The sequence below is a fragment of the Dipodomys merriami genome, unplaced genomic scaffold (assembly GCF_024711535.1).
Source record: "Dipodomys merriami isolate MVZ:Mamm:240054 unplaced genomic scaffold, mDipMer1.0.p SCAF_2, whole genome shotgun sequence".
Taxonomy (NCBI): Eukaryota; Metazoa; Chordata; class Mammalia; order Rodentia; family Heteromyidae; genus Dipodomys; species Dipodomys merriami.
This window is the reverse complement of record NW_027203381.1, coordinates 60,550,678-60,560,355: the sequence shown is the minus strand read 5'-3', so window position 1 is coordinate 60,560,355 and position 9,678 is coordinate 60,550,678. Positions and strand designations below refer to the sequence as shown.

The 9,678-nt window shown below is 44.6% G+C and overlaps 1 protein-coding gene across 1 annotated transcript; it reads right to left on the bottom strand.

Annotated features, from left to right (window-relative positions):
* Positions 1-241: 241 nt before the first annotated feature.
* Positions 242-6,925, bottom strand: Adipoq (adiponectin, C1Q and collagen domain containing). The gene is made up of 3 exons (XM_070029791.1): positions 6,876-6,925; positions 2,818-3,039; positions 242-1,304 (listed from the first exon to the last, which is right to left on the bottom strand). The coding sequence occupies exons 2-3, from the start codon at positions 3,029-3,031 to the stop codon at positions 784-786; spliced, it is 735 nt and encodes a 244-aa protein (XP_069885892.1). The 5' UTR covers positions 3,032-3,039; positions 6,876-6,925; the 3' UTR covers positions 242-783.
* Between the last annotated feature and the right edge of the window lie 2,753 nt (positions 6,926-9,678).

The following is a 9,678-nucleotide window of genomic DNA, read 5'->3' as shown; positions in this document are numbered from 1 at the left end:
TCACACTCTCACTGAGCTTCTTTGCTTGTGGCTGATGCTCTACCACTTGAACCAGGCTAGTTCCACTTTTTGCTGGTTAATTTTGCTGGTTAATTTGCCAGCATAATTGGCTTTGAACTAAGATTTTCAGATCTCAGCCTCCTGAGTTGGGTTATAGGGGTAGGCCATAAAGTTCTAATTAACACAATGTTCATATCTTTCTAAGCCTCATACTTTTCTCCACAAATTAAAAACCAAGTCATGTGTAGCAAATTCATTTATCTTTAATTTGGCATAGTGTCTTTACCTGTAGAAAAAAATGATATTGTCACTTTAAAAGACAAAGCTTTATACATAGAATTAGTAATCAATGAATAGCAATATACATATAAAATAGAATCATCAAAAAATTGAAAGTGGAAGCAAGAAAAAGGCTTTCTATCCATACATTTATAAAAATGCAACTCACTAAATCTCTGAAGAGCTTTCCTCTAGCAGTTATCTCCCAAGAGACAATCCCAAGCATATCACAAAACAACATATTTTTATCCTGTTACTACTATTACAGAAGAGATTCTTAAAACCAAGAAAGATGTCTTCTTGAGGACTAGATACAACGTACATGATTTTTGTAAAAAGACATTTGATAAATGAATGAATGAATGAATGAATGAATGAATGGTGCTCAGAACCTTCAACCTAGACAATAAAATCAGTCCCTTAATCTCTGTTGAAAGGCTGTTGACTGCTCTTTGATGGGCTCCTGAGCTCTTTGGCAGCGCGGAAGCTCTGAGTTAGTGCTGATCAGTTGGTATCGTAATAAAGAAGGAAGCCTGTGAAGGTGGAGTCATTGACATTATCTGCATAGAGTCCATTATTGTCTCCATCCCCATATACCTGGAGCCATACTTGGTCGCCCACCTCCAGATGCAGGAGCACGGAGCCAGAGGCCTGGTCCACATTCTTGTCCTGGTACTGATCATAGGTGAAGAGCATGGCCTTGTCATTCTTGAAGAGGCTCACCTTCACATCCTTCATGTAGACCGTGATGTGGTAGGAGAAATAATACAGCCCTGGAATGTTGCAGTGGAATTTCCCGGTGGTGCCATCATAGTGGTTTTGCTGATTGTAGAAGATCTTGGTAAAGCGAATGGGAACATTGGGGACAGTGACTCGGTTCTCCAGCCCCACACTGAAGGCTGATCGGTAAACATAAGCACCTTCTCCAGGCTCTCCCTTCCTCCCTGGGGTTCCTGGAAAGCCCCGGGGACCTTCAGCCCCTGTCACTCCCGTTTCACCAGTCTCTCCCTTAGGACCAACAAGACCTAGAAAGCAAGAAGATCTGAGTGACCTCAAAGAACAGAATTCCTGGTTGTTTCTTGATGAATTCAAGTCCCTGAGACCAACACCTACATACACCCTTCTAGAGGGAGGAGAGATGTTACCTCCTTCCTACATTGCCCATGGCCCAACAGCCTCACACAAATTCATCTCCAACCTTATAAAGATGTTCAAATCTCTCAAAGTAGAAAATAAAATCAAGCCAGGTGCCAGTGGCTCACCCCTGTAATCCTAGCTACTCAGGAGGTTAAGATCTGAGGATCATGGTTCAAAGCCAGCTCAGGTAGAAAAGACTGTGAGACTCGTCTCTAGTTAACGAGCAAAAAGCCAGAAAGGGGGTGGGGAGAGGGTGGGGAAGAAAAGAAAAGAAAGAGAAAAGAAAATCAAATCAATGTCTTAACTATACCAAAACTTTGTTGAATCTTCTCTGATTAACATTAGGGCTGTTTGCTGCTTGTCAGTGATTCTAAACATTTTCTAGCTATTTATGCACTTGTCTGTTCATTGATTCTTCAAGTGCTTTCCACACTCCCCATAGCCCAGCAGGTTCCCTCCATTGTGCAGTCAACCAACCATGGCCTTGCCCTCTACCTTCCTGTCCAGGATGCCCTCCTTCCTCTCCTCTGCCTAGTCAAGGCCTGCTTCCTCCATGAAGCTTCATTGTCAATTGAGTGCGTTTCCTCTATCCTATAGTTTGAACATTCGTTTACACTGTTTGGCATATTTGAAGTAAGCATCTTCTGGGAATTATTAACAGAGTCTTAAGCTTATCCTTTTAACACAGAAGAACTCTCCAAAAGCTGTGGAGGACTTCAGAAGGTGTGCTGTCAGGGCGGTGGAAAGCCTCAGGAGCTACTTAGTCTCTCTTTATAAGACCAACTTTAAAACCACTCCACTTCTTTTTTGGTTGTGGGGCTTGAACTCAGGGCTTGGGCACTATCCCTCAGCTAGTCAGCTTAAGGCTAGCATTCTACCACTGAAGCCACAGTGCCATCTCTGGTTTTCTGGTGGCTTATTGGAGATAAGAGTCTCACGGACATTCCTGTCTGGGCTGGCTTTGAACCATGATCCTCAGATCTCACCTCCTGAGTAGTTAGGATTACAGGCGTGAGCCACTGGTGCCTGCTCCACTCCATGTCTTTTTTTTTTTTTTGCCAGTCCTGTGGCTTTGAACTCAGGGCCTGAGCACTGTCCTTGAGCTTCTTTTGCTCAAAGCTAGCACTCTACCACTTGAGCCACAGCGCCACTTCCTGCTTTTTCTGTTTATGTAGTGCTAAGGAATCGAACCCAGGGCCTCATGCATGCAAGGCAAGCACTCTACCACTAAGCCACCTTCCCAGCCCCTCCACTCCACTTCTTATAGATCAAATAACAAAGCTTTGCTCCTGGCCTATGTCCAGGCCTTAGTTGATAGCCAACATCCTTCCAGATCCCCAGGACCCCCTCCAATACCAAGGGGAGGTCTGTGGTGAAGAAAGCCAAAATTCTTGTTCTTACCCGCATCTCCTTTCTCCCCCTTCTCGCCAGGGCTGCCATCTCTGCCATCTCGGCCTGGGGTTCCATTGTGGCCAGGATGCCCTGGGATGCCAGCCATCCAACCTGCACAGGTTCCCTTGGGTAAGAGAATGGGGACTCCTGGGCCTTCCGTTGGGGTGTTCTCAGCATGACTGGGCAGGATGAGGAGCAGTAGAACAGCTCGCAGCAACAGCATCCTGAGCCCTGGAATCACATGCGCAAATGTCGGCCATGGGAGGCTCAGAGCCCACGTGTGCATCCAATCAGTACCCACACGGTACTCCATCCATCTCAACTTAATCCACTCTGCCTCTTCCAGGAAGCTTTTTCTGGCTACCTGATACCTCTCTTGATATCTTTTTGCTGTGCAATTTGCCTGTTTAGGCTCCTTCCCTGTAGATAGGCTCCTTTGCCTAGCAGAAGCGAGAGTTCAGAGATGGCAGGGATGAGCACAGACGTTGGTTTACCATAAACACATTCTGGGGTATTCTAAGGATGATGATTCTGTCACTCTGGACAATTTTAACAAACGTCTTTCTTCTTGTCTCCTTCTTTCCCTCCCATTTTCTGTGTCAGTTCCTCCTTAGTTGACTCCCATTCCTTTGATTTCTCTTCTCTTTTATCCTGGATCTCAGGTTTGACCACAAGGTAGTTCACAGCCGTTTTCTTGTGTTTGTTATTTATTTGTTTTGGTAGTACTGGGGGTTAAACTCAAGTCTCTCACTTCTAGGCAAACAGTCTACCACTTGAGCCTTGCCCCTAGGCAAGTGATTTTTTTTAATAGTATTTTCTGCTTCTTGTTCAAGCCAACCTTGGACTACAATCCTCCTACCTATGCCTTTCATGTAACTGGGATTAGAGACATGCACCATCAAGCGTACTACTTGCTGAAACAGAATCTCATTAACTTTTTGCTTGGGCTGGCCTTGATCCAGGATCCTTCCCAACTTTACTTCCTGGGATTACAGGCATGAACCCATCTCTATCTTGTTTGTTTTGTGGGGTTTTTTTGCTGGGCGGGGGTGGCGTGTCAGTCATGGTGCTTGAACTCAAGGCCTGGGCACTGTCCCTGAGCCTTTTGTGCTCAAAGCTAGCACTCTACCACTTGAACCACAGCACCACTTCCAGCTTTTTCTGAGTATTTTATTGGAGATGAGAGTCTCAAGGACTTTTCTCCCTGGGCTGGCTTCGAACTATGATCCTCAGATCTTAGCCTTATAGATGCTCATGGTAGCTGGAACCCCACTTCTTATTGCCTGGGGCTTGATGTTGCTCTCCTTATGCTAGGCAACCAGTTAATTCATCTTTCATGTATATCATATAGGTGCATATATCGTGTAATATACATATATGTAATAGCTCTATAAGCTCTCTGGAAACTACAGGAAACAACAGTTGATCCTTAGGGGTGGAATCGGCTGAGAACTCACTCTTATGGGCCTCTGTCGCCCTCTGCAGGGCTCAAGAGATTGTTCTCAAAAGCTGTTCTCAAGCTATAGTTCTTCAATCTAGTCTCCAGATAAAAAGAGGTGAGTTAGGGCTGGGAAGGTGGCTCAGTGGTAGAGCGCTTGCCTTGCATGCCTGAGGCCCTGGGTTTGATTCCTCAGCACCACATAAGAAAAAAGCTGGAAGTGTTGCTGTGGCTCAAATGGTAGAGTGCTATCCTTGAGCTGAAGAGCTGAGAGACAGCGCCCAGGCCCAGAGTTCAGGCCTCACGACCGGACCCCCCCCCCCCCCAAAAAAAAGAGGTGAGTTAGATGAGAACAGAGAGGAGAAACCAGAAAAGCCCCTCTTTACTTAGGAGACCATTTGTTCTGAGACTTTTAAACTTTCTTGTGTCTTTAAACTTTGCCAGCATTTGTAAACTCTGCCTTTTCTTCTTACAGTTCCAGCAATAAAATGTGTAACAGCTTTGGTTCTTCCCTGTGTGCTTTCCTCAGAATGAAGAGGGCAGAAGTTGTCAAGGCAGCATATTTTCCACAGAGAAGCAGAAGGTAATTCAGGACACAGGTCCCAGAATAGGCAGTTAAGCAAGCCCCAAAGAAAGATGAGGCTGATGAGGGCTCAACCCAAGTGTTTATAGGGTAGGCAGCAGTTCATAGGCTTCTCTGGCACCTCACCCCCTCCACACACACACACAAACCACTACACTTATGTTAAAAAATCAACCCAGGGGCTGGGAAGGTGGCTCAGTGGTAGAGCTCTTGCCTTGCATGCATGAGGCCCTGGGTTTGATTCCTCAGCACCACATAAGCAAAAAGAAAAAAGCTGGAAGTGGCGTTGTGGCTTAAGTGGTAGAGCACTAGCCTTGAGCTGAAGAGCTGAGGGACAGCGCCCAGGCCCAGAGTTCAGGCCCCACAACCAGACCCTCCCCCCCCAAAAAAAAGAGATGTGAAAAACTGAGAAAACAAAGAAATGATCCCTGAGAGATGGCTGGTCCTATTTACAAACCAGTACACCTCCCATCATTGCCTTCAAAATTATTACACAATGCTCTTCAGACTCTGCTCTGAATCTGCTGATTGCAGGTCATCTGAGATGAGAACCAGAAACTTAAATGGGCTGAAATGCTAGCTTAAGATCATGCAAGGGCGGGGGGTGGCGGGGGGGGGGGGGGGTTGCGGGGGGGGGGGGAGGGAGGGGAGGCTCAGAGTGGGGTAGATGGGAAGGGATGGGAAGGGGAAACAAAGGAGGAGGCAACAATGCTTGGTAAGAAATGTACTCATTATCTTGCCTATGTAATTGTAACCCCTCTGTACGGTATTTTCAAAATAAAAAATTAAAAAGAAAAAGAAAAAAAAAGATCATGCAAATGCTTAGGGGAGAATCATGACAGTGTAACTTCTCTGAACATTTAAAACACAATTTGTCAAAACAAACTCCAGGAAATGGAAACAGGGGTTTTTTTTGTTTTGTTGGGGGTGGTGTTTGTTTTTGCTTTTTTTTCTTTTAGTGGGGGGCAAAAGAGAAGGCACAGAAAGGGAAGGAGGAAGGATGAACAAATGCAATCATGCTATTCACTATGTAGAAAATGACCTATGTAACTTGCGGGCAGGAATAGGAGATGGAAACTGGGAGAAAGCAAAGGAAGGGGTGACAATGTCAAAGGAAAGAAATGTACTCATTATCTGACTTATGAAATTGAAAGCCCACTGTACCACACCTTATTAATAACAATAAAATTATATTTTAAAAGATCAGTCAGATGCTATTGGCTCATGCCTGTAATCCTAGCTACCTAGGAGGCTGAGATCTGAGGATCAAGGTAAGATCCTTATCTCCAATAAATGATCAAAAGCTCAAGGACAATGCCCAGGCCCTGAGTTCAAGGTCCAGGACTGGAAAACAAAAAACAAAAAAATGCAAATAGGACTGGGCTTGGTGACTTACAACTATAATCCCAGCTACTCAGGAGGTGGAGGTAGGATAATAGCGTATTGCACAAGAATACCTAGAGCAAAAGTACAAGACCCTCTCTGGACAGCAGACAATTATGCCACACTCATCTTCCTGTCTCATGAACCTGACCCAGTGCCCAACCTGTAAACTTTCACTCAGAACATATTCGCTGAATAGAATCAATGATAGAACTGGGCTTTCAACTAAGACTGAGGTGAGATCTCAGCTTGGTTTTTCCCCATTGTTTCTTTCCATGCTTTTCATTTATTCTGCCTGATGAAGCTGAGAAGCAATCTCTCCTCTTCTCTCTTATCTAACTGGACTTCATTTATGGAGGAATCTTCCCATCTCACGGACCCCCCCCACCATTTTCCCCAGCAGAAATCATGCCGCCATTAAATGAACTGGGAAAAATTCAAGGTGGTCCCAGGCATTTTAACCAAAAGGAACAATTCTTTCTCTCTTAAATCTCTGGAGAGCTAAAAAAAAAAGAATCCCAAGGCCTATCTATATCCATCAGTGCTAGTGGATCTGAATTTTTCCTGTATCCATCCTCATATAGAGAGCAAAACCTGGCCACACCAGTCAGGAATAAGCAGCCACCCTCATTCAGCCTAGAATTTAATTGTATAATGTCTTACCCTCTGTTATGGAATCAGACCCACGCCTGTAGTCTGGATGGATGTGAAGAAAGATGAGCCAGCCTCAACAGCCTGCTACTCATGCAAAAGGGCAGGCCCCACCTCACAACTGTCCTTTGCCATTGGCTAGTCCAGTAAGGACCAGAGGCCAATGGGTGGGCACCTACCCCTGGCAGCTGTCTCAAGTCTCCACCCAAGGGAGAATGGGGTTTGGAGAGCCAAGTGGAGCTTCAGTCAATCTCTTATGTTCCCAGGCCTTGGGCCTAATTTTTGCCTTGTCCCACAGCAACAGAAGATGGAGTAAAGGTAAAGACTTAAAGAAAACAAGATATTTCTGTGTCTGAGGAGACACTTCCTCATTAAAATGAATTGCTCACTGGTCCCAGAGAGCTTCTTCTCCCACAGATTCTTCCTTAGCAAGTCAGGCACACTAATTCTACTATCACAGTCTTGCTCACTGGGCATATTTAAATATGAGACCATGTTGTTCAGACATCAAGCATTTCAAGAGGAAGAACTACCAAAAAGCTACACTAGGGGCTGGGAAGGTGGCTCAGTGGTAGAGCGCTTGCCTTGCATGCATGAGGCCCTGGGTTCGATTCCTCAGCACCACATAAGCAAAAAAAAAAAAAAAAAAGCCAGAAGTGGTGCTGTGGCTCAAGTGGTAGAGTGCTAGCCTTGAGCTGAAGAGCTGAGGGACAGCGCTCAGACCCAGAGTTCAGGCCCCATGACCAGACCCAAAAAACAAACAAACAAAAAGCTACACTAGAGTGAGAGAACAGATGCCTCCTCCACTCTTCGGACTGGACCTCAGATTGAGGAATGACCTTGTGTATTAATTTTGAAAGCTGTGATGGAATGGAGCTCCTAGGTGATGGTGGTGTGGAGCCTGACCAGTTTGAAGCCTGTAGAGGTCCTAAATTCTAAAGCTTCTGAACCCCATGTATTTCAAATCCAACATAATAGAAAGTTCTGCATAATAACTGATATTGGAATGCCATGTCTAAGTATTTTCTGGTTTCACATTTAAGGACAAAAGTTTTTTTTGTTGTTTGGTTTTGGAGGGCAAGTACTGAGGATTGAACTCAGAGCCTTGCACTGTTTTGGTGTTGTTTTTGTTGCTGTTTTCTCAAGACTGGTGCTTGAGTCACACTTCCACTTCCAGTTTTTTTGGGGATAAGAGTCACAGATTTGTCTGCCTGTGCTGGCTTTGAACCATATCCTCAGATTTCAGCCTCCTGAGTAGCTAAGATTCCAGCCACGGTGCTTGGCAAGGATAAAGTTTTTTCAAATTAGTGTTATGTGTGTGGATGGGCCCTCACTGTTGCCAACAACTTAAGCGTATGTCCCAGCTCTAGGCTGGGAACAGGCCAGGTGTTGCCACCCACTAAGGTATTCCTAGAAAGCTTAGGCTAGACGTGACAGTGTTCAACACCTTAGGCTGTCTTGGCAATGTATGTTTTATTTTTGAAAGATTACAGCAGTCCCTGCAAGCCACAGCTTCTGATTAATTAAACCATGCCCCTAATAAGTGTTCTGGATTGGATGCTAGCAACACTTAGAAACAACATTTCGAAGGAGAACTTTCTCAGGCAGAAACTGCTCAAGTGCCTGTTACCCCCAACATACCCTCCACTGGCCACAGATAGCCTCAGTCCACCAGCAAATCCAGTAAAGGAAAGTAAAAGTCTGATCAAAAGTGGAAGGTTGGGAGGGAAGGGATAGAAGGGGAAATACAAAAGAGAAGGTAACAATGCTCAATAAGAAATGTACTCATTACCTTACTCATGTAACTGTAACCCCTCTTTACAGTATCTTTACAATTAAAAAAAATACTTAAAAAAAAAGTCATGGCCTCCTGCTAATATGCAAGAATTTCTGAGGTCCTTTCCAATAGCTACTGGCTTAGGAGGGGACCTGTCTATAAAATAAGGTTCTGTATTCAGCAGTACAAGGTCATGTATACTTTCTTGGCCCTGTCATTTAGACCCAGGATGGTTGCAATGCAAAGGAATAAACTATGTAAAACCGCAAAAAAAAAAAAAAAAAAAAAAAAATAAGGTTCTGTATAGTTTAGCAGGCAGATTGTATCAAGGAGAAAACAAAGAGGAACTACAGCAAATCTCAATCACATCACTATTTTATTTTTAGTATAGCATTTTTTTGTTTATTTTTGGTTTGCATTACTGTCCCCTGTTCTTTATTAGAATGTGAACTTTATGGTAACAGGGTTTTGCCTATTTAAAATTGTATCTCTTCCCCTCTAAAATAGGACCCAGTATACAACAAGTCTAACATTAATGTTAATTCAATAAATGAATGAATATGTTGAATCTTCCTTTGGTGATAGCTATGGTTCTCTTTACAAATAAGGAATTCAGACCCGGGCGCCGGTGGCTCATGCCTGTAATCCTAGCTACTCAGGAGGCTGAGATCTGAGGATCACCATTCAAAGCCAGCCCGGGCAGGAAATCCTTTGTGAGACTCTTATCCCCAATAAACCAGTAGGAAACCAGAAGTGGTGCTATGACTCAAATGGTAGAATGCTTGCCTTGAGCTGAAGAGTGCAAGGACAGCGCCCAAGCCCAGAGTTCAAGCCCCACGACCAACAAAAAAACAAAAACAAAAACCAATTCTCATGGGGCTGGGAAGGTGGCTCAGTCATAGAGTGCTTGCCTTGCATGCATGTGGCCCTGGGTTCGATTCCTCAGCACCACATAAGCAGAAAAGGCTGGAAGTGGCACTGTGGCTCAAGTAGTAGAGCACTAGTCTTGAGCTGAAGAGCTGAGGGACAGTGCTCAGG